Source organism: Octopus bimaculoides, chromosome 9 (assembly GCF_046866305.1).
Source record: "Octopus bimaculoides isolate indiv1 chromosome 9, ASM4686630v1, whole genome shotgun sequence".
In the NCBI taxonomy this organism is placed as follows: domain Eukaryota; kingdom Metazoa; phylum Mollusca; class Cephalopoda; order Octopoda; family Octopodidae; genus Octopus; species Octopus bimaculoides.
In genome coordinates, this window is record NC_142936.1 from 90,531,261 (window position 1) to 90,556,705 (window position 25,445).

Genomic DNA, 25,445 nt, shown 5'->3' on the forward strand with positions numbered 1-25,445 from the left:
TGAATTGCTCCCAGTACACTGTAAAGTAGTTATTAATAGGAAGGGCATCCAGTCAGAGAAATCACTCTGAGACTGAAATAGGCAATGTTGTGCTCCAACCTATCTGGGAAGGCAATAACTTTGAATAGGAACAAAATCCATGCCCGTATGGAACATAGATGTCAAAGTGATGGGGGTTGACTTTCAATATTAATATAGACGCATGGCTCTGTGGTTAGTGTCAAGCTTACGATTGTGAGGTTGTGAGTTTGATTGCTGGACTAGCCTGCGTGTTGTTCTTGAGCAAGGCACTTTATTTCACATTGCCCCGTTTCACTCAGCTTTAGAAATGAGTTGCGACATCACTGGTGCCAAGCTGTATTGGCTTTTGCCTTTCCCTTGGATAACATTGGTGGTATGCATGGGCGACTGCTGGTCTTCCATAAAAACAACCCTAGGTTGTGCGTTCGCTGGTGAGGCAACTTTCTGCTCAGACTTGTACCCTGGAGTGGAACCTCTTAGGTGCACCCATGGTTGTTCTTGACCAACAGTCAAGTTAATATAGGCACACATGCATGCAAAGAATATGCACTAATCAAGATTCAATATAAATGCACAATATGTTATATTTAAAATAGTCTGAGAGATTTAGAAATGTATTATTTCTATTTTTGAAATCACTGTTTCACTAGAATTATGTTTACAAGAGCTTGACAGGTATCTCCAACTAGCAGGCCATTGCTACTCTAGGCTGATGACGAGCAAAGACTCAGAAACATGCCTCTGGATGCAGGCTTAGCTGAGTGGAGGTGCTTGTCTCCCCCTTGTAAACATAAGGACATAGGAAATGTGTCAAGGCCGACAGGAAGCGGTGCAGCTTCCTAGGGCTAAATAGCAGTAGTATAATTCCCTTCATGGGACTGTCACATTAAGTTGATAGCATACAACTACTTTATGTTAATAGTTTTCAAAGTTAGTAAATAGTTTAAATTTTTGTAGACATGTGACCTGAAGTTCCTTAATGGCTAGTTGTATGACAGTTGCTAAACTCCTTTTTTATAGGATAAAATTTGTTTTACTTTTTATTTAGTAAAATAGCTTTTTAAAGCATTTTTTACATTCATGTTTTTCTTTTTGTGGACTGTGGTTACACCTTCAGTGTCTATATCATTTTAATGCTCACTTTTCCAAAGTTGCCTGGCTCAGGTGAAATTCAATGTAGATTTTCTGTCATTGAATGTTCTTCGTATTGCCAACCCTCACTTGTTTCCAAGTAAGATATTTCCTCTAGTTTGTGCATGCAAACAACACAATCATTGGATATGTTTTCATTTAAAATTACAAACAGATGACACCACTGGCATAAAGGTGCCATTTGCTTGCATTTAGCACGTCATGAGAAGGGACACTCTTGTATGCACACATTTTGGGCTTCTTTCAGTGTTCCTCTATGAAATCCATTCACAAGGTTTTGCTTGGCATCACTGTAGTAGACATTTGCTGTACAGTGGGTTTAACCCCCAAATCATATGATTGCAAAGTCATGCCTGCTTACATTATATTTAAGCTTATAGATTAGAACTAAAAATTCACTCTTTTTTTTCCCCTTGTTGGGTGATGCAATTCTTTTCATCTGTATTAAGTCATTGATTTATATTTAGTAAATTAAAACCTCATTTATTTTTCTGTTGCACTAGATTTCTTCATGCTTTGTTTCTGTACACTAACATTTTAGTCGGGTTTTTACCTCCAATTCTTGGGTGAGATGAGATCCTATTACTCTAAACCTAATTAGATCAACCCTGCTTACTTTCATTTTTCTGATTGTAAAAAGCCACCATTGACAATGTTTGTCATACGTTTATAAAATGTTCTTAATTGTTCACTTTTCTGCCTTGACATGTTATTCTTGCTTTATGAACCTAGTTGTGTGTGCATAATTCTTCTGAAAGCCTGTTTTTATAGATGGTGTTTGTAATTTTTTTTTTATGAATGCACAAATTTGAGGACTTGTTTTGACACATGGATTTGCAACTGTTACAGCAACTAATCCTTGTGGAGCTGCTTTGTTCCAACTCTAAACGCACATGGTTTAGTGGTTAGGGTTTTCAGCTTATGACATCAGGTCATGTGTTTGATTCTTGGCAAAAATGAATTGTTCCTATAATTCAAAGGGTATGCATGTCTGTGGGTTGCTCAGCTGCTTGCACGATATAATTTTGGAACAGCTGGAGTCCTTGTCATTGTAGCCAGAATGCTTATTTATTGTTCTCAACTCTGTTTTTAATTGGTAGACTTAATCTGTTAGGTAAACACCATGACCCTTTCTTTGGGTGCCTTATTGAGTTTACTCTCTTGCAAGCATTTGGGTCTAATCTCTGGTTTGAAGATAATCTCATCCCTAACAAAACTCAAGAAAAAATAGTATGTAATTATTTTGAGATTTCGGTATTGTGGAATTCTCATTCATCATTTAATGTCTGTTCATGCTGACATAGGTTGGACAGTTTGACTGGGCTGGCATGTTGGAAGGCTGCACCAGACACCAGACTGATTTGGTATGGTTTTCTACAGCTGGATGCCCTTCTTAATGCCAACCACTCCAAGAGTGTAATAGGTGCTTTTATGTGCCACCGACACGGGTGTCATTTGCGTGATATTGGGGTGCATTTACATGCCACTAGCACGACACCGGTATTTGCCACGATTGCAATTTTGCTCGGCTTAATGGGTCTTCTCAAGAATGGCATAATGCCAAAGGTCTTGGTCATTACCTCTGTGAGGTCCACTAATATTTTTCTTACATATCCTTCTGAATGACTTAACTGGTAATCATTATTTTCATACACACATGCAATAGGCATGCAGTCCATGGAAGCAAGGGAAGTAAGGTAGAGAGGAGGTTCTGCTAGGTTCCTCACAGACAAAGAACACAGGTACAAGATTTTCTGGGCAGGCTGCTGGAGTTCTGCGATGCAAATGACCTTATGGTTTGCAATACTAACTTCAGGAAACCTGCCAGTCACCTACCATTCTGGCAGACACACTAGCCAAATTGACTACAACCTCGCCAGAAAAAGGGAAAGATGGCTGCTTATAAATGCCAAAGAATGTACCCTGCAACACAGACTAGTAGTTAGTGACTACAGGATCAGGGCTAAGTGGTTGCCTATAGAAGACGACCAGCATGGAGGAGAAGGGTCTGGAAGCTTAAAGATCCTGTGAATAGACAGATTTAGAGACATATTACTTGAAGCTTTTGACGAAATAGAAGGGGATATAGCTTCACATGATGTAGAAGACAACTGGAGGTTTCTACGGGACAACGTGCTGAGGGCCACTGACCAGATCTGTCCCCTCTTGACCCAAAATAACATGGTGGTGGAACAATGTTGTTGACAGGGCTATTAGACAAAAGAAACGGGCTTGGAAGAATGATGGTAGCAGGGAATTTTATCAGACTGCCAGAAGGGAAGCTAGGAGAGAGATTTATTTAGCCAGAGGGGAAGCAGATAAGAAAAAATATGCCAATGTTCTGCGCCGTGAGGACTATAGACTTGACATATTTCGTGTTGCAAGACATTGTTTGAGAGAGAATCGTGATGTCGTAGGAGAGAAATGTGTCTGCATGGATGATGGTTCACTCGCACTAAACATGGCTGCAAAGAGAGAGGTTTGGAGATGCCACTATGAAAGGTTGCTCAATAAAGAGAATGAGTGGGAGAAAGAGTCTACCGAATGTCAACCCAACAGAGGGACCAGCTATCCGAGTTGACAGTACCATGGTAGATAAAGCAATTAAGAGTATGAAGACGGGGAAAGCCCCCAGCCCATCAGGAATCACTGCAGAGATGCTCAAAATATCTGGCAGTGTCGGCTATAGCCTAGTATAGTTAACCAGGTGATACATGAAGGAGTCATACCCAATGACTGGTGTAGCAGCACCATAGTCAACTGCTACAAAGGTAAAAGTGACGCTTTAGATACAAGTAATTAGAAGTATCAAGTTGTTGGATCAGGTAATGAAGGTCATGGAGAGGGTCATAGCCCAACTAATTAGGAAGAGAGTCAATTTAGATGAGATGCAGTTTGAGTTTGTGCCTGGGAAAAGCACCACTGATGCTATATTTCTGGTAAGACAGCTTCAGGAGAAATACCTAGCCAAAGATAAATCTCTGTACCTGGCTTTCATTGACATGGAGAAAGCCTTTGACAGAGTCCCTTGCTCCCTTATCTGGTGGTCAATGAGGAAACTAGGGATAGATGAATGGTTAGTGAAAGCTGTGCAAGCCATGTACAAGGACGCTGTCAGTAAGGTGAGGATTGGCAACAAGTACAGTGAACAATCCCGGTTAGATGTCCACCAAGGTTCAGTCCTCAGCCCTCTCCTATTTATCATAGTCCTCCAGGCAATAACAGAGGAATTCAAGACAGGTTGCCCCTGGGAGCTCCTCTATGCTGAGGACTTTGCCCTAGTTGCTGAGTCACTATCAGACCTAGAGAAGTTTCAGGAGTAGAATCGAAGGGCCTTAGAGTCAACCTAGCTAAAACCAGTCCTAATAAGTAGGAAGGTAGACAAAACACAAATCCCTTCAGGTAGATGGCCCTGCTCGATCTGTAGAAAAGGCATAGGTAGAAACTTTATAAGATGTACCCAGTGTAAGCTATGGACACATAAGAGGTGCAGCAATATCAAAGGAAGATGAACTGGGAAGATAGTTTTTGTATGTGGCAGATTCTCGGGAACAATAAACACTGAAAATGTGCAAAAAATAAGTTTTGCCACATTCCAGGGAGAAAAACTAGAAGTAGTTGATAGCAGAAGCCAATTGTGAGTCTCATTTGAGCTAGCAGGGGATTTTTGTGGAGGGAGTCGGAAGTATTCTCTGGCCCTTTAGTTATATAGTAATGCAAGGCTTAGTGTTTGTAGTGACCCTGAGGGATTTAGTTTTTTTTTTTTTTTTCCAGTTTGGTGGAAGAATGTGATATCGTTTTGTTAGTGTGTAGCAGTTGGTCTCTGTGCTGTTTTAAACAAGATTAGTGTGTCCCCTTTAGAGAGCAGTTTCAAAGTTGGTGCTTGTTGGACATAAAGTCTAGGTTGTGTGTAGATGATGCTCGGAACAGAAGATTTCCATGTCTTCCCAGCTGAGGACCAAACTGCCTTATCTGACATACAATTATAAATTGTATATCAGTCTGGGAATGTTGTTGTATTCTGTCAACTGTCATATGTCTGTACATTCACAGTTGGTGTCCACAGTCAGAACATAACAGCTGTTTCAAGATGTTGTCGTGATCTTGGGTTCTTGTGTATATGTTTGAATATTTTGGAGGAGGTTTTTCATACAGCTACAGGTTATTGACATTGAAGCTTCCTACAGCAATAAAATATACTGTTTGTATTTCCAGGTGGTCTTTTATTATTATTTTGCTGTGTAGATGGTCAGTGATGTGCAGTGTGATATTTGTACTTTTGTGGTTTGTTGTGTACAGGATGGAGGGATACAAGTGGAACTGGCATAGTTTGTGATCTGTCTAATGTAGTGTGCAATTTTTAATTTGTTGGTCAAATGTGGTATGCATGATTGCTCCAATTATGCTTTGCATCTTTTTCCATTCTTTTTACCGAGTCTTCATGTATATGTTGCTACTATCTGTTGTGAAAACGGGTTTCAAGGGATTTTATATGAAACTGAAGTCCTTGTCATTCTGCAAACACTATGACATAATGCATCAGAATGTGATGTCATAAGCATGTAAAACTGTAGGTTTCATGGAGAAAGTTTTAGAGAAAGCTAATGAGTGGGTGAGAGCGTTGATCATTATCATATTCTGATTAGGAAGTAATGCATTGTTGCTCTTGTACATTATATAGGTGGCAATGTAACAAGTAGCATTTTGAGTTTCTAAAGGTAATGTTGAGTGGATTCCAGGAATGGAGTCAAGTTTTCTGTGAATTTGACAGTAAATGTTAGTGGGTTCGGCAATTCCTTTGTGCCATTGGTATTTTACGTGTACTTTGTGTATATGTACATGGTAGTGATCCTGTATATCTGCAGGAACTGTTCCAACCTATCAGTATGAGTTGCTCTTGGTTGGAAGACTTTCCATGATAGGCCTACTGGAGCCAAACAAGTCTCTCGAAGCTGTTAATGCTTTTTTTTCATTTCATTTTAATGAAACCCAAGTTATGTTAATTATCCCTGTAGTTATTCCACCCAGTCTTACTTGGCTTACTGCTGTTTCACTTTGAACTGCTGAATACACTTCTGGTTTTATAACAAACTGGTCCTACTTCTATTCTCTCTCTCTCTTTCTCTCTCTCTCTTCTCTCTCTCTCTCTCTCTCTTCTCTCTTTTTCTCTCTCTCTCTTTCTCTCTTTTTCTCTCTCTCTCTCTCTCTTTCTCTCTCTCTCTCTTCTCTCTCTCTCTCTCTCTCTCTCTCTCTCTCTCTCTCTCTCTCTCTCTCTTCTCTCTCTCTCTCTTTCTCTCTCTCTCTTTCTCTCTTTCTCTCTCTCTCTCTTTCTCTCTTTCTCTCTCTCTCTCTCTCTTTCTCTCTCTCTCCTCTCTCTCTCTCTCTCTCTCTCTCTCTCTCTCTCTCTCTCTGATTTATAGATTTAGTTTTATTTTCTATCAAAATTGAAGAATAAGTATCATTAGCTCTAAGATTCCAAAGGGTCAATTACTGATACACTGCATTTCTAGCTGTGTGAGTAGTGTTTGTGACTTAGTGCTGAACAAAATTGCAAGGGGCCTCACTAAATGTTCTCTTCATCTTATGTTTACATCCCTCCCAAAAGCTATATAAGTAGTCACATGCATGCATGTGCACACACACACACACACTATATTTATTCATATATATCATGCACTTAGATTTTTAAACTTAGGAATTGGGCAGAAGACTTTTTTGGAGGGGTGGTGGTGGGGTAATATTTTGTCACATCTTAATTTACAAAGTTTATCTCGTCTGATTTTCTAAAAAAAACAATTTTTAAAAACTTGTCGGGGTTTCAGAATAAGCACTCACTTCCAACTTTTTTATTTTTATTTTCTGAAGATAGTAAAAATTAGTTCAGTGTTTTCAAATAGAATTGTGATTTTTTTTTTTTTTAATATCTTTTTTTACCCTGTGTGTTCTATCCCTGTTTAACATAAATATGGTACCCTTTTAACATTTATGTTGAAATATACCTTTGTTTTAATTAATTTTGAAAATGAAGAGTTTAGTAAAATAAATTGGTGTTTGGAACATAAATTAAGGTGAAAATTTGATAGGTTTTAAATTAGATCATTTTAAAATAAGACATTTTTTATCAGAATCAGGCAACTTCAGGTAAGTTGGTATTCAAGAGTTAAATTACTGATTCAGTTTTAAATGCTTCTGGTGGAGCTACCCAATCTCCAAGTATTGTATCGAGACACATGGATGGAATTTAAAATAGAATTAGTTGCTATTTTTAACAATACTTGATACAGCCTTGACATCCAGTGATTTGGTTCATGTATTCTTGCATCACATTCATTGGATCAGCTGGTTGTGATTTAAGAGCAATGTGGCTGTTTTTAATGTCTACATATGATATTTAAAACAGTTGGATGTTTGGGAAAAATTAAGCTGCCCATTGGCAAGTACATAGTACAACCTGGAGTTGGGTTGTTTAAAGAGGACTTCTTTTAACATGAAACTGTCTTCAGAAGGTAGGCATATACATTAGTTGTTGCTATTCATGCAATTTCATGTATAAGGGGTTCAATATTTGGGAACAATTTCCAATCCTAGTTAATTTTGTATCTAGTCTGTTGTTCAACTGTCACAAAATAGTATAGTTTTACTTGCATTGGTAAAGTTCTAAGATCACTTGAATTTTTTTGTTTACTATAGTTTCTTTTTTTTTTTTTTAATGTATATTATACAACGATTAATTATCTAATTCCTTTTTTCTGTAAAGAAGTCAGATAATTCATGTACTTCATTATAACTTTTTGTCGTTTCTTTGCCCTTTAGAGTTGCACAATGCACATAGGTACGCGTTATATGTGAATAAATAGGGTGATAGGCTTCTGCACAATTTCTAGCTATCAAATTCCACCCCCAATGTATTGGTCAATCTGATGCTGTAATAGAAGACACAAATGTTCAAAATACAGTGTACTTGAACCTGGAACAATGTGATTTCAAAGTATTTTTCAACCGCACAGCTATGCCACCATCTGTTTTAATTCTAATCATTTAAAAACGTTTTGGTTTTATTAGTTTTAAGTATATCATAATTAAGCAGTGTCACCTGTCACATTTGCTATTTTTTACAAAACATGTTTTTTGTTTTGTATATTTGCATTTAAAAGGTGGTTTTTATTTGAAGATTGTGATGTTCTTTGTGTCCAATACTTCTGTGGTGTCTTGACAATCTACCCTGCAGTCATACTTTTCCAAAGAGTACATATATCGTATTGCTGGTTTAGTTTCAAATCAAGAAATTTCTTATATAATTTTATTTTTACTTATTTCAGTCATTTTACTGTGGCCATGCTGGAGCACTGCATGACTTATTCTTTGTAAGCCTAGTACTTATTCTATTGGTCTGTTTTGCTGAACCGCTAGGTTACTAGGACGTAAACACACCATCAGTTGTCAGGTGGGGAGGTGTAAACACACACACATACATGCATTAGGCTTCCTTCAGTTTCCATCTATCAAATCCACTCACAAGACTTTGGTTGGCCTGAGACTATAGTTGACACTTGCCCAAAGTGCTATGCAGTGGGACTGAACCCAGAACCATGTGGTTGGGAAGCAAGCTTCTTGCTACACAGCCACTCTTGTGTGTGTGATTTTAGGCAGCAGATTGGCAGAGATGTTAGAACATTGAAATGTTTCAGCTTGCTGGGCCCTGATTTCAGCATCCTCTCAAGGTCAACTTTGCCTTTCATCCTTTCAGGGTTTATAAAGTATCTTTCTTTTGGATTGGCAGAATTGTTAGTGCTTTGGACAGTGCTTTGCAGTATCTGTTCCAGCTCTGTGCTTTCTGAGTTCAACTTGCAACTGATGCTATCTGCCATTTAGCAATTGTAAAATCAAGGAAACTGTTTTCTTTGTTTATTGGCTGCTCTGTGATGATTTCAATAACTGCCACCATGATGCTGTACCATTGTTAGCTTTGTCTTCAAATTTAGCAACAGAAACCTAATCTCTTTTTTCTTAATCCTTATTATTATGGTCTGAAAATGTTACATTGTGGTATTAGACTGTTAAAACCTTCTCATTAAAGAAAAAAACTGGAGTTGTAAGTGGAATATGTAGATTCATATTGTTTTCTCAATAACAGCTAAGAAGTTTAACGAACTGTATAAAAAAAATTCCCCGGTGGTAGTAGTATTGTTAAGTACACCCCAGTCAGTTTCTGCAAATTTACTTCTTTCAGTATTCACCAATCCCAATGGTAGTATATCATCTTAGCCAGCTGGCAAGGTGAATATTTTCATTTTCTTTCATATGTTGGACTCTATATTTAATGATGACTAACCATCAACCTCTTTTTACTATGTTATTCACCGTAATATTCAATTAAAATCCTAAAATAACTATCTCAAGGAAACTGCCTAAGTTATATACATAGCAGTGTCCTGGAACTTAGACTTTGGCTTGGCATTTTTTCTCTACTTTCAAAACTATTTTAAACCAACTACCAGTATTACAAATATACAAATTCTCTTTATGTAAAAAAAAAAAAGAAAACTTAAGCAAACACTTGCACTGACGCAAATATTAAAAAAGGCAACGATGTTTACTTTCTTCATTTTGTGACCATGAATTGTCGATTTGATAGTAACCATACTAAAAGCCAGTCATAGTTTGGTGAATTCTGTTTGCATGTTGGGATATCGTCTATCAGCTGTTATTCTTGTAACCTCTATTTTACATTTTCTTTATGCTTTTCCATTTATTTTTTAATATATTTCTTTTATTTTTATTCCTCTTCTGGCAAAACTTTTTTATCAAGGTGCATGTTTAATCTCTGATGATTGTTTTTCCTACACAGATTTCTGGTATATTTGTAGTAAATATCTCTTGGTGAATTTTATATTCTGATTGATATTCTAGTTCTACAATTATACTAATCTGTTTTTGAATTGCTTCACTCCCCATATTAAATTTGTAAATGGTGCTGTCTCACAGTCAAAATAAAATTAGAAGTTTGGAACCTGGTTTCAATTCCTAGTTGGTCTTTTTTCACTTATCTTTCCCATGTTTCAGTCACCCCTCCCCTTCCACTAAGTTGTACAGCTGGATACCATTATTAACTTAATTAAGGCAGACTTGAGTGAACAATATACTTTTGTCTCACACTGGCTAATTGGTAGAGATTCACTCTCCAGTATTTTCCATACACTTTCACATACTTTTTCCTTTCTCTCCTTTAGCTGCTAATAGCCATTGTGTTTGTTTTCTTTCTTTCTTTCTCTGAACCAATAAGGAGTACAGCTCTTGTTCAGGCCCAGTACAATTCTTCTCACCAGCCTTGTCTCACTTCACCATAAATTATACTAACATCTTTTAATTATTATTTTACACATTTGTGAACATGCAGTCTCCAAACAGAATACAATGGTTGACTCCCCAGAACTGTAGTTTGTTGGATTAAGTTTGTAAATGTAAGAAACTTGGAACTGAAGTAATTTACCTTCACAGGTTCATCATCATTTAACGTTTGTCTTCCATGCTGGCATGGGTTGGCCGATTCTACAGGAGCTTGCAAGTCGGAGGATTTCACCAAGCTCCACTGTCTGTTTTTAGACTTTTTTTTTATATATATATGGCTGGATGCCCTTCCTAATACCAACCACTTTACAGAGTTAGAATCTTAAATCTCTCTTCATCAATTACTCAACCAGCCCAAATCCTAATTGTTTCTGTGCCATGCTGGCATAGAAAACAATGGATACAAATCTTTGAGGTAAGACTTATTTGGCAAAATACCTATATAAAAAAAAAAGTCTGAATTTTGAAGGTAAATTAGAAAGCTGGATAAATCTTCCCTAGATTGTGCAGTGGTGTGTGTATAGGGTCCTCTTCTCCTGAGACATTTCCATTGCATATGTTGTATGCTTCTCAAACTGCCAATCAAAAGTACACTTAACACAATTTTCATTTTTTACTCTCTAATTTATCAGACTTTTTTTTTTTTAATTTCCAAATATTTAGGAATGATGATTCCAGGTTATCCTTGTTTAGTCCCAGATCAGCTCTATGGTTGAAGGCAATCGAGTCAGGAGCCTTTTCTTCAGTGTATTTATCTAGGGCTGGCAAAATTCCCAAAATTAAGAGATAATGGGGTTAGAGCCCCGAACGACACTGTCAAAACCGTACCTTGGACTGTATTTTACACACACACATAATAGGATGTGATAGAGGGATTTGGTTGCTATAGTTGGCATTTGAACTACACAAAGGCTTCTTTGTTGGTTTAATAGTTACTGGCTGCTGTGGATGTCTTTTTTATAAATGAATGCTGATTACTATTGAGAATTGTTCCATGGCTATTGAATTTATTACCTTAGTTCATGATTTACTCATTAGATACCTCCACACTTCAATCTGTATAACAAAATAACTGCATAACATCCATTAGTTGCCCTTCAGTTATTGATCAGATGTTCCAAAAATGTTTTCTTGGTGGTGACTGACAAAAATTTATAGTGGTTTTTCCTTATTGTTAAACCACTTTGAACGGCTTAGCATTTCTGCTGCTAACTGACATAGTTTACATTTTATAAGCAACGGTCTAATTCATCTCCTGACTGTTGGAGGCATGAAATTACAAGATTAACAGCCATTACACAAAACTTTATCCGAAGAAAGAAATGTTTCAAGTCTAAACTTGGACCTCGCCTTTATGAAGTCATGTATTGCTTATCAGAAGCATGAAGGATGTCTTCTAGAGTCAGTTATGTATGTTGCAAAGTTAATTTGATGACAGTTGCATAGTATTTATGTTATAGTGGTGCTATCCAATTTATCTGCCCTATTAGTACCTAGAATCAATGAATATTATGAGTGGTCCTCTATTGATATATTAAGTCCTGTGTTGCTACAGTGTACATAATTTACAAATTAGCTTAAATTAAAATTGATTGAAAATACACACTGTTAGAAATTATTATTTACCAAAATTTGTAGATTCATCAATCAAAATACCATGTATTTCTTATGGCTCTTTGTTCTGAATGAAAATCCCACTGCGGTCAGCTTTCCCCTTTATCCCTTTGGAGTCTAAAAATAAGTACCAGTTGAATAGTCAAATGTGTCTAAATCAGAAACTATTTTCGTTTCCCTCTCCTTTCTTCTCGTTGGTAATTCTTTGAAGTTTGTCTGAACTGCTTCTGAGAGTGACCTTGACTGTCCAGGTAAAATGAGTTCAGTCTGAGCTGAACAATCTTAATAATACCAATAATTAGCTGGTTGACACTTATACATATCAAGTCATTGACAATATTTGGCCTCTGGTTGCACTACTCTTTCGCTTGGACCATGGGAACACGGTTTTGTGCGATATCAAAAGCTCTGCTTAGCTGTAGCCATGGGTTTTACATTTCTGAATGTTTTTTTTTCATGCTTCATTTCCTCCTTGTTTTTTCAGAGTAATTTCACATATTTGATTTTAATTTCCTTGTTTGCACCTGTTGTAAACAAGGAAATATGTTTACTGGAGGCAAATGTATATCATTATATTGCAGTAGCTTTTCTAACATTTTATTTCTCTTTGTTGTCATTTACTTAAATATATAATTTCATTAGTCAAATAATTTAAATTCTAACAAATCTGTGTCCAATAAAAAATACGCTATCACTCTTTTATTGAGTGTAGGTGGAATTATTTTGTTTTTTGAAAAGCAAAAATATTTTGTGTTGCTCTATAGGTGAGGTGTATATGTTTTAGCTGGCAGACTTGTTTCTTTTTATCCTTTCAATCTGTTTTTAGCTATAAAACTAGCTTTAACTGGAATGATTCAAGGCATTTAACAGCTTTTAGTTGTAGGTGTGAATCAGGCAGCTAGCACAACTCACACTGTTCTTACAAATGCCTCACTATTCTAATCTTCCTCCACAGATAAGGATTCTATTTCAGTATTTTGGTGTGGCAACCAGTCACTTCAGGACTGCTTAAACTATTTTCCTATATGGGATTCTTTTAAAAAGTGGGATGCTATTGTTTCGTTTAAAACTTAGGGATCATTCAGATAAGTGGTAAGTAGGTATTTGCCGTTAATATTCTTCGTTCCTTAACACTACTTCACCTGGCTTGCCTTCTTCCAATTCTCTTTTTCTTTCTTTTTTTCTCTCTCTCTGTCCTTGACTGGTTTGGCTCTTTATAGTGAGTGTTTATACTTCTGCTGGTGGGTAAACCTCACTGGAATGTTGGAGCTTCCCATTAATGGTTGGTTGTTGCCCTTATTAGTATGATTCTAGCAGACTTCTAAATTAGTCATCTTTTTTCTCTCTCTCTCTTTCTTTCTCTTTCTCTCTTTCTCTCTCTCTCTCTCTCTCTCTCTCTCTCTCTCCTAAACAGCTGTTGTTTCCTGCTTGGGGTGATGAAGATTTTTCTTCTAATAAAAAAACATTTTAATTCACGTACTCTCCATATTGAATGTTATCTGTTGCGTTAGAATAAGCTGATGCAGCATCTCTTGATTTCGTTTTGTTCTGTTCTGCAGTTTCTTCTTGGGTTATGTTTATTAACCGAGCATTCATTTCCCCCAATCTGACATTTTACTAATCTCTCGATTTTACTGTCATTATTTCGTTTTTATTTCTTTCTTCTCTGTGCCTAATATCTCATTGTTTCCTTTTTGTTTGTTCTGTTGGTTTGTGCCAGCAATTTCTGGCTTCCGAACTGCTTAATGTTGCAGAATTTTGAATTATTGCTATTTGTATAGGGATCTTTTATTTGCAAGGAGCAGTGTTACCTCTTTATAAAGGAAATGTACCAGAACTAAACTTAAAACTTTTTTTTATTGGTTTACTAGAGTAGTGTAACTGAAATTATAATAAAATTAATACAGAAAACTAAAAAAAAATTAAGTTATAAGCTTCATAATTAGTTACCAATTTCCGTACTTATATTAAAAATATAGCAAAGCTATTTATTAGTTTCTATCTTTGAAGTGAAGAGGTTGTTTTGACATTTTTGTTCATTACTCAGGTCAAATTTTATTTACTGTCCTTTTTTTTTAATATTGGTAAACCAGTATATACTATTTCAAATGCAGTTTAAGTACTCCTCCAGGTACTTATTTTCTTATTGCTGGTTTTCTAATATGAAAATTTGTTGTATAAATTGTTTTATCTAATTGGAATATCAATGAATGAATAAGCAGTTGGAATGTTGTTGTTGACTACTTCTTTCTCCATACAAAAACTTTGTATTTTAATAGATGTGACATTGAAGATCATATAAAAAGCATTGTAGCAATATATTCCATAAAATACACAAATTCCCACAATGTTTTATTTCTGTTCCATCAATTAGTATAGATATTGTTTCATTAATTTCAAGAAAACCTGTTTGCTAATTTTTTTTCGTTTTCTTGGTTTGATTTGAAGGCAACTGTACTCATAGTCCTCCTGGTCCCTCTGTTCGATATTTTGAATAATTAGAATAAAGTTGTTCACAACACAAACAAAAGAAAGCATTTATGCTGCACACAAGTTTCTTGTTCATGCTTTGCTATAATGCCTAAAAGATACACAATTTCTCTAAATGACCAAATTGTTTTATAGACTAGCAACATCTGCAAAAGATCCATTGACTACAGGTTTTTCCTCTCTGCAACTGAGGGTTTTTAAAATTTTTTTTTTTTTTCATGTTCCTCAAAAGTATCCAATCACTTTTACAAGTTGATGATGGCAATTATAAGATTTAAAAAAATATTAGGTTTTTCATTGTATTATGGCTCTTGAAAAATTAGCATCAAGTTATGTAATGCTATCTATAGTTGTCTGACCCCATTCTCATCCAGTGGTCGAACAACAGTAAAACATCAGATGGTAGTAACTCTCTCTGGAGCTGTACAATGAAAATAAGCAGTGTTCTCTATTTTTAACTGCAGCCAGAAGCAAGTTTTCCCCAACTTATTTTATTCTCTCCTCCCACAGACTTGCTTAAACATGTATCATTGTCACTAAGTCTGCTTTTCATTAGTCTAATACAAGCTGCAAGTGTTCTTTAATCTTTCACTTATATGCACTACTAGACATGTCATTAGTTTTATTAAATCTAGCTTCTAATCTTTCTGATTTGCCCATAATTATAATCTTCACTATATTTATCACCTACTTAATTATTTGTACATTTTTCTCATTTCTTATTTGAAAAGTTTTCAAGAAATTTTTAATTTGGAAGTAATTGTCAGTAAAGATAAAAATTTCTATTGCTCTAAGACCAAAGTGAAGAGGAAATATTTCAATTTTTATAATAGATGCCCCATGTTCTTGCATGTCGTAAGAGATAGCTAAAAGGGCTGATTAAACAAGGGTATCTAACAGTGAAACCTGTTCAACTCCTGCCAACATTAAATATGAAATGCATCATGAGGATATACATGTGTGTATGTAAGGAGACATAGTCATGGACACCTAATTTCCTTTTTTATAACCATGGAGAGATCTAAATTTCTTGCATGATTGAAAATCTAATTATTTATTATGCAGCTAAGCAGATTGGAGTTATTTTAATCTAAATCTCATCCAGTGCTGACTTTTGGACTCTTATTTCGTTAAGCAGGATTAATTAGAAACTAGAATTTAGAGACTGTTGGCTTCTGTTATTTTCTCATTTAAATTTCATTATGAACTTGTTCTACTTCTGGAATTATTACTGCTTTAATAGAACCTATTTGATAAATGTATATTGGATAGGTTGAAAAATGAAACAGTACACAACTTCTTCAGTGGGTAATCTTTTCAAAGGGTGATATTTAAGGTGGCGAGCTGGCAGAAAGGTGAGCACACCGGGCAAAATGCTTAGCAGTATTTCATCTATCTTTGTTCTGAGTTCAAATTCCACCGAGGTCAACTTTGCCTTTCTTCCTTTCAGGGTTGATAAATTAAGTACCAGTTACATACTGGGGTTGATCTGATCAACTGGTCCCCTCCCCAAAAATTTTGGGCCTTGTACCTAGAGTAGAAAAGGATATTTCTGTTAACACCCCCAGGATTGGATTAGCTTCAGAATTGACAATGTTGATTTAGAGTAATCTTTAAAAGTAATACAATGAATATGGCTGTATAGTTAGATTGGTTTCTTGGCTATATGGTTTTGGGTTCAGTCCCAGTGTGTAGTACCTTAGCATCAAACTGACCAGAGTGGCTCTGATAAACTGAAAGATACCTTATTTTGACTTTGTGCATCAGAAAATAAGCTACACCATCAAACAACTGGTGTCATTTCCAATCTTATATAAAAACATGTTTGGGGAAATATTACCTTGCTTGGAAATGGGTAAGGGTTTAATTCTTTATTGCCCGCTGGGGGCCAACAGAGAGGGGACAATACAAAAACACAGGTCTATAAAAACGTATGAATTTTACATAAAGATTTTTAAATTTATGACAAACTTAATGCGTATGTTAGACAATAGAAAACAGCAGTGAGGGGGTTGGCTCCGACCCCACAAGCACTATTCCACCACTGAAACCTTTTAGTTTTCCTTCATGGTTTACACTTGCATACGGTCATTCATACTTAACATTTGTACTACACCCTTCCATCTTTTGTTATATATAACAGATGACAAACATCTCTTCTCCAGCTGTATTTTCCTTAAGATGGAAAATGAGGAAACTCACCAAACCCCGGCTGGAGATGAAGATGCTTGTTGTTACTGCTTTCATTCAGGCCTTCCATACTGCCTCTATCACCATAGCAATCACAACAAGAAAACAAACCTTTTCTTCCTTGTTAAAGGAAGACAGTGGAGCAATCTTTGATTCAGGTGGCAGCTGTACTCTTCCCATACGAGACAGCAGCTATTTGACATTAGAAACAGGTAAAGGTTAGCAATAGGAAGGGCATACCACCATAGAAGATAAGCTTCAAATTCTGTCTGACCCATGCAAGCATGGAAAAGTAGGTATTAAAATGATTGTTGGCAAAAGTTTATTATTCAAGAGTTGTTGGATGATTGTATACATTTTAGAAATAGACTTCTAATATTTTGAATACTGTCTTTAATAAAAATGACTGACTAGATTGCAATAACCCATAAATTTGTATTGGTAACTTACAATAAAACGCAGATTACACATCTAGTCATCTAATGACATTCTACTGTGATAATTGTTTTTGTTTTTTGACATTTCTATCATTGGATAAAATATTACAAGAAAAAAATTTCATATTCTGTTGCATAGTTTAGGATTTCTTGTTAAACTTGTTTTAAGATAGACGATCTCAAGTCTGTTAGATTGTTTGACCTTTTCAGATAGGTATTTCAAGGAATTCTCTGAGGAATAAGAAATATGAGGCTCATCGAGCCACAACTTTGATTTCTTACAAACAATGGATTCTGCTTTTATAGAATTCCCCCCCCCCCCCCCAATTAATGCATATTTCCTTGAACTTTGTTACTAACTTCATGTAAAAACTAGTAAATGTTAAATTGTTTTGTCTTTTGCAGATTGACTGCTTGTTTGTTTTCAGCAGAGATCTCCTAAAATGACTGTTGATTATTACAAAGTACTTGGTGTAAACAACAATGCCACTGATGCTGAAATAAAAAAAGCGTAAGTATTTTTTTTTTCTCGGATTAACCTTAGTAAAAAAATTTTTTTAATGGTTTACATTCATGGTAGAATTTTCTTTACCGAAAGTGCATATCACTCAATTGTTTTCTGTAAAGCTAACTTTACACATATACTGCGATTGCACGTGGCTAAGTGGTTAGGATGTTGGGCTCACAATCAGGAATTTGATTTTTCAGACCAGGCAATGTCTTTGAACAAAGTGCTTCATTTCACATTGATCCAATTTGGTCAACTGGAAATGAATACTGCTCTTATACTGGTGCAGCCTTCTTTCTTCCAACTGTCACTTGATGCTCCATTATGTCAACAGGAGGGTACCTGTTTGACAATTACATAGGCACCTAAAATTTAGTAAATGCTTGGTACATGCTTCCTCACTTGCCAGCGACAGCTATGGTTGTGTGTGTATGTGTGTATAAAGGTACAGCTGTATAATTAAACAGTTCAAAATCATATGGTTTTGTTTCTATAGTCACAGGTTAGCTTTGAGTAAGATATGGTAGACAGAAACTATAAAGTACCTACAATATGTATCTTGTCTTGACATGCAAATTACTTGTGAAGTCACTGTCATAAAAGTAGTGCCATTTGTGTGCATCCTCCAATCATTTCCAGCTATTGAGCTGCTTGTTGTTTGAAGTATAACCTTGCTGGGAAGCAGTTATGGTTGACCTCAGCAAGTTTAGTCTGATTCGTGCAAGCATGGAAAAGCAGACGTTAAAAATGATAATGAGGATTGTGTTTGGTTTGAAGTCCTTTTCAGGTTCCTTGAGACCATTGTTCACCTTGATAGGAATGGCTGGGCAACATGTAATGGTGACAGTGTGGGATGGAAGGAGGTGAGACTAAATCAGAAATGCTGGAGTTCATGTGACACGAGTCGCCAGCTCTGATAAGCAAAGGCCACTATAATAGTTAATAGAAAAGTTGGACAACTTGTCTGTAAACTAGTGGTTGTAGTGATGGACTTTGACAGTTGGTTTGGTCAAGTGACCTTTCTTTGGATGGAACCTAGATTGTGTCCATGAAACATCAGCACGCTTTATAAAATTCTCTGATTAGTAATTGTGAGCCTCCTTGTCTTTACTGTAGCATTTATGAATGAATTTAGTTAATGGAAACCATACAAAGTTTGTCATGAAATTCTGGTGATTTGATGAGCTTGCTTTCTTTACAAGCATGGATATGTGAATATACAATTGTATTGTATAATGCTAACCATGCATATTAATGCATTTCAGCATAATTTCTTCCACACTGAAATTGATACTACATGAAGGTTGTGAAACGGCTGTAATCTTAAAGATGTCACATGGTTAAATGAATATATATTCACTACTTGTACCTCCTAACTCTTTATATACTCCTCATGAAATAATTTCATCAATCAGATCTTCTGGATTTCATCTGCATAGGCGCTCTACATTACTCTTCTTTATATTAGATTACTATACTTCATAAGTGGAGCTTTGTGATAACCACAGAATTCTCTGAATCCATATCTTATACTTTAAATGTGTGTGTGTGTGTAAAGGCATGGCTATATGGTTTGCTTTCCAACTACATGGTTCCAAGTTCAATCCTACTGCATGGTACCTAGAGCAATTGTCTTTTGTTTTCGCCTCCAGCCAGCCAAATCTTTTTGAGTAGATTTGGTAGACAGAAACTGAAAGAAGCCTGTCCTGTGTATATCACTGTCCCCTTCCTTTGACATCACATCATAGTCGTAAATGAGTGTTACCATTATATAAGCACTGTCCTCTGTTGCCAACCTTCTATGAAAACCTGTCTAGTTACGGGGAAATATTACCTTACATCTACCATTCCATGTTCACATGGGCTGGGTGACTATACATGATGATGCTTGCATCTTGTCAAGAGCAGTTGGAAAGTTGTGGATTTTTGATCTTTTCATCTTTTGGGTTTCTTGAGACGCATTGGTACCTCATGGCTTGTATTCTATCTTTTTAATTACTAAAGAACTTCTTAGTATTTGCACTACAACATTTGAAGTTTCCATAAGATTCCAAAACAAACTTTACAAGCTCTGTAATTTCATTGCCTGAGAAGAAAAAAAAACATTCACATGTTTTGACCCCTTGTGTAAAAGCAAGTGGCAATGATCTTTAAGTACAAACTAAAACCGATCTACATGAAGGTTTATTTTAAAATTTACAACTGATTTAGTTCTGCACTGGCTATATGATTTTATCACAACTTTGATTTATGAAAGATCAATACTTGCCACTTTGAAATTTTATAAAGCTTGGAAAATTTAGAATGCCATCTAGGAAGTTGTGTATATCATTGTGTGTTTTTGTATGTATAGAAGTATCGAAATATTCATAATTTCAAGTCCATGTTCCATGCTGGCATGGGTGGAACGGTTCAATAGGATTCAGTGAGCCCAAGAACTGCATCATGCTCCATTGTCTTTGACAAGGTTTCTACAACTGGATGCTCTTTCAAATGCCAATTACTTTACATGTACTGAGTACTTTTTCTTTCTGTGCCACCACCAGTGGTCACCATGCAGTTGAAGATTATGATCCTTAAGGATTCATGGGTTTTTTTTTGGGGTTTTTTCGGTTACTGACCTCAGGCCAAAATGATAACCAAAACTGCAGGTTGCTGCATAGATTTTTGTCTATTTTTCAACTTGTCCCAAGGAAAAAAAGAACATCACGCATGCATGCACATTTGATAATTAAATCTAGCTCTTCACCACCGTGGCTATTGGTTGGGATTATTTACTACCTGGTGACAAGTTGAAATGTGACTGTTGCAGTCAATGTTGTATAGCATTGGTGGACATTGATCCTTCTGAGAAACAGAAACCAATACCTTAATCATGGCCAACACAGAAAGATGATACAATACTATGAAGTAAGGCTACTTGATTACCCAGATAGAAGTTCAGTGTTAATGCAGATAGTGACTACAAGTCACAGCTACTGGTTAACAACAATTCCTAATTTATGATTTTATATAAGTGCATGGAGCTGTAAAAACCATTGGTCAGACAAAATGAAATGTCTAAATTTGTATTTAAAAAAACCCACCTTTGTGATTAACATGTGTAAAAACTGAATTTGAACTTGCAATTTAGTTCACTAAAAAAAATTCAATTGAAATTCTCCTTTAATACAAAAGATTTGGAATTGTGAATTACCAAAAAAGTACACACACCAGAAATTACTTTTTCTAAACATAAACTGTTATTTCAAATGTAGTTTTTAACTTTACAGAAACTTTTTATTGGACATGCATCTTCTCTGCTCAATGAATTTTGGGCTTACATTTAGGATATCCTCAGCTAGTCTTAGGTCTCTTTAAGCAAGCGAGTGTATGTGCAGCATATGTATAGTCTCTTGTAGGTAGGATTTAATCCTTAATCCCATCACTGTTACCCATCATCCCACTGAGGACACTAACTGAATTAATATTTCCAATCCTTTACATTCTTCATTCAGATCTTAGCAGAGCCAACTGTACCTTAATTCTTGATGTTTCTATGGTTTCATATATTTACATATAATCATTTGAATGCTTTTAACAATGAAAGAATAGGGTTCCTTTTTTTTTTTCTTTTTTTTTTTAAGGTTGTTTGTAACATGTGGTTGATTCATTGTTGAATACTTCTTTTTCCAAATAGTTCAGCTGGTTCATAACTTAAAAATTAAAATATATGAATACTAGGGAAGAATAACTTCAATATATTTCTAACTTGTCACTGATAAAAAGTACATTTTCACATTTTTATGGTTTAGGGTAAAAAACAGATCTGACAACCATAAGTTTTGAATTCAAATCCATGGCAGGTGTTTTATTGTATATTTAGTTACATACCTCAGTTCATCTATCACTCAAGAATAGGTATCAGACCATCCAGTAGAGTTACCCGAGACGGATTGCTATCCTATTCAGGAAGCACTCTGACATCTGTTTAGCATTATCAAAATGCCTAAGCACTGACTATGTGATTAACTTGTGATTTTAAAGTAATTTATTCTTACATGTTTCACTTAAACTTTGAAACTTGAGACTTTTTGCTCTCATTGGTTCTCCAATCCTAATTAAGGACTTGAAGTAATGTTTGGATTAGACTTAATTTATGTTAGTTCATTGGATCTAAAAAAATACTACTCATCTTCTGCATTGACTGTTTATAGAAAGAGTATATAAAGGTGCTTATTTACCTTTTACAGCAGTATATAGTGTATAAAAATGGTAACTTTTTACATTAATACATTATATTCTATGAATGAGCACTGGATGGTCATCTATTCCATGACAATGTGGTGGATAAACATAGCTTCTCCATTGATTCCATCGTTAGGAAATTAATTTTAGAAATTGTGCAAATTATGAAATGTCCATCTTGGTCTTTTACCCAGGCTTGCTGTCATCCGTAAGCAAGGCAGGTTTAAGATGCAGGTATGTCTAGATGCAATGGATGACCAGGATTTCGGTATCTTGTGCTCTTTGCATTTCACAATCATCATCGTCGTCGTTTAACGTCCGCTTTCCATGCTAGCATGGGTTGGACGATTTGACTGAGGACTGGTGGACCAGGAGGTGAAAGCAGGCTCCAATCTGATTTGGCAGAGTTTCTACAGCTGGATGCCCTTCCTAATGCCAACCAGGCTGAAACTGCTCTTTTGACCTATTGAACCCAGTGTTTTTGTTCACTCAGTCTGTTGCAATTAATTTCCACGTGCTATATCAGGTGCACCTTAATCCAAAGCCATCGAGAATTTAGGACCCAAAATCTACTCTCACCTAGTTTGCTTATTAAAGTGGTTTTCTGGCTTGGCCACTATACATGCTGTGGCTTCTTGGAGCCATAACTCAGAGTAGAAGACCAAAGATGGACAGAAAAACTTGCTGCTTCTACCAGAGCTGCTATTCCTCTTTTATACACCCACATGAATACTTAATAGTATATAGAAAGGTACTTTTCTATTAAAAAAAAAAAAAAAAAGAAAGAAATATATAGTTTTTGTTCTATGGCTGTTAAATTCTGATCGTCTCTAGAATTTTCTATTCTTGGTAAACCCTTTTGATACCAACCTGCCCAATACCACCCTTGGTGCTGTCCTGTTGAGCCAGGTTTTCTATGGCTTGATGCCCAAAATGTTTTTCATGGAAGACTGAAAATAGCTAACATAGCTTATTTGCAACCATTACATGATGTCGAGTCAAGGACGTCTGTGCATGTACGTGCACACACACAGCTGGCTTTTAGTTTTTGTCTACCAGACCCACTCACAAGGCTTTAGTCAGCCTGGGGCTGTAGACTTGCCCAAGGTGCCATGCAGTGGAGCTGAACTTTCATGATTCAGGAAGCAAGGTGCCTTGCTGTACTCAACACTTGTCCACCACAAAAGATTTGATATCCTAAAATCAGCTCGATAATGCTTGTCCCTGAGGAGCCCTGTCATTGTCATCCCATCCACCCACACCCCAATACATTTCATCCCCTGAGAGCAGAATATGCACATGCTACACCCACCACCACTGTACGTCTTTTTCAGTTATGGATTAAGTTAATTTGAAATAAAATATTGGCAGTAATTTTTAAAACGGTGCTTTTGAGAACAGAAATTTTATTTTATGACATTTTTATTGCAAGGAGTTCTTTGTTTATAATTTAGTCTTTCATTCCCAATGTCATATAAGATAAAGTTGGGATGGAATATGTGACAAACCATTTAACTAAAGAGAAAACTCTGCTCTTGTTTGTTAGATAATGTGTGGAGTTAAGGCCTGTAAATGAATAGAGCCTCTTACTTTGATTGAGATAGAAACTAAATCTCTTTCAAATGACAGCCTATCATTTGAAAAATGAATGCATATTGGATAAGTCTTCTCTCCATTCAGCATCATTGCTGGTATGAGTTGGATGTTTTGACAGGAGCTGTCAAGTCTGGGAGCAACACCAGGTTCGATTGTCTGTTTTAGCATTGTTTCTACAGCTGGGTGCCCTTCTTAACACCAACCACTTTACAAAGTATGTTGGGTGTTTTTTTTTTTTATGAGGCACTAGCACATTTTTTTTTGGTTGATTCATTCAACTAAAAAAATTCTTCTCGGAGGTGCCCCAGCATGGCCACAACCTGAACTGAAACCAGTAAAAGAAAATTTATAGCAGCCTCTGTCTTTCTGCAGTTGTTTAAGAACATCAACTGGTGATTATATATCTAATGTTTGAAATGTTAATATATTTGCAGCTATCGGAAACTTGCTTTAAAATGGCATCCAGACAAAAATCCTGACAGAAAAGATGAAGCTGAAAGAAAATTCAAAGAAATATCTCAAGCCTATGAAGTACTTTCTGACAGTAAGTACTCCTTCTTTTTCATGCCATTTCTATCACATTTTGTATCTCTCTCGCTCTCTCTTTCTCTCTATGTACATTTGAGTTTATAAATGAGTATCATTTCACCTTTTTAACATCAATGTTAGGTGCGGTGCATCCCTCTCCTCCTCCTCCAAAGGTGGTGTTTTTATATTGAAATGTAAACCTCAAAAGAATATTTCAGTATTTTCAATTCTCTATTCTCCGTTCTGAAACCTGTCAATGCTGCTTTCAAAATTTTAGATGGTTTTGAAGCTTATTAAGTCTCGGGTTTGAGGAGTATTTAAAACATGGTATCGATATTAAAATTGAGAGAATTTAATGGAATAAAATCAGTAACTGGATGGAGATAATAATCAGCTCCAGTTTTTGCAGAGCCAATTGGGTGAAGACCAATTCTTTAAGTACAGGTGTTCAGTTGCTGATTAGCCAGTAATTTCTTTATAATTGGTTTATAGTATATTATTTTTATCACCTGGTTAACCCAAAGATCATGGTAGTCAAAATTTTACAATATGCTGATCTTTGTTTACCCATAGGTTAAAAAACAGAATATCCAAATATAGAACTGACAAAATTGTGGAGTAACATTTATATAGGTTGTCTTGAATATTTATTACCCAACAAAGTTAGACATAACATCTACAAGAAATGAGGCAAAAATCCACAATCAACTTGAGTGTGTGTCTATCCAGTTCTTTCTGGTTTCATGTGGCTTGTCTCTATTGTTCTTTATCCAGTCATTTGAAAATTTGTTTTTTCTGTCTGTCTGTCCCTACAGGTTCTTTACTTTGTCTTTACACTAATTTTTTTGTAAATGGTAAGCTGTTGCTTTGTTTTGGACTAACAGCCTACCATTTCTATAAATTTGCTCTAGAATTGTTCAAACCTACTTCCTCATCCCTACTATCTTAACTCACCAACCCCATTCTAAAACTTTGTTTAATCCATTCATAATTTTCTAACCAAGCACATTTTGCAGAAGTTCAAACTGAATACCAAACATCAGCCTTCTGACTTTAAAAGGATCTCTGCTTTTCTTTATATTTCTTTATACAGTTAACTTAGAATATTGGGTTATGTATCATTCACAATTTAAAATTTCTCCAGGATGCTTCTCAGTAAAAAAAAAAAGAAAAGAAAAAATGAATTTTATTTAAATAAAATGTATCTACTACTTTCATAGGAGCTGAGGGCCATTATGGAAGATGGAGACAAATGGGTAAAACGTGTGGAAACAGTAGGGGCATCCTGAGGGATGACCTAGATAGATACTGGTCTAATTTTAAACAATTCTTTG

At 35.8% G+C, this 25,445-nt stretch overlaps 1 protein-coding gene across 9 annotated transcripts in view; it reads left to right on the forward strand.

Moving 5' to 3' along the window:
• LOC106872451 (dnaJ homolog subfamily B member 6) overlaps positions 1–25,445 on the forward strand; it is a 52,449-nt gene that overhangs the window by 8,693 nt on the left and 18,311 nt on the right. For 4 of the 9 annotated variants that reach the window (XM_014919454.3, XM_014919458.3, XM_014919457.3 and 1 more), the window contains exons 2-3: positions 17,658–17,763; positions 24,018–24,127. In XM_014919454.3, coding sequence (XP_014774940.1) covers positions 17,696–17,763; positions 24,018–24,127 — 178 coding nt within the window. In that variant the 5' untranslated portion in view covers positions 17,658–17,695. Of the gene's footprint in view, positions 1–5,751; positions 5,892–12,876; positions 13,228–17,657; positions 17,764–24,017; positions 24,128–25,445 lie in introns of those variants that run through there. The other 5 variants (XM_014919455.2, XM_089358022.1, XM_089358023.1 and 2 more) reach the window with 5 other exon arrangements.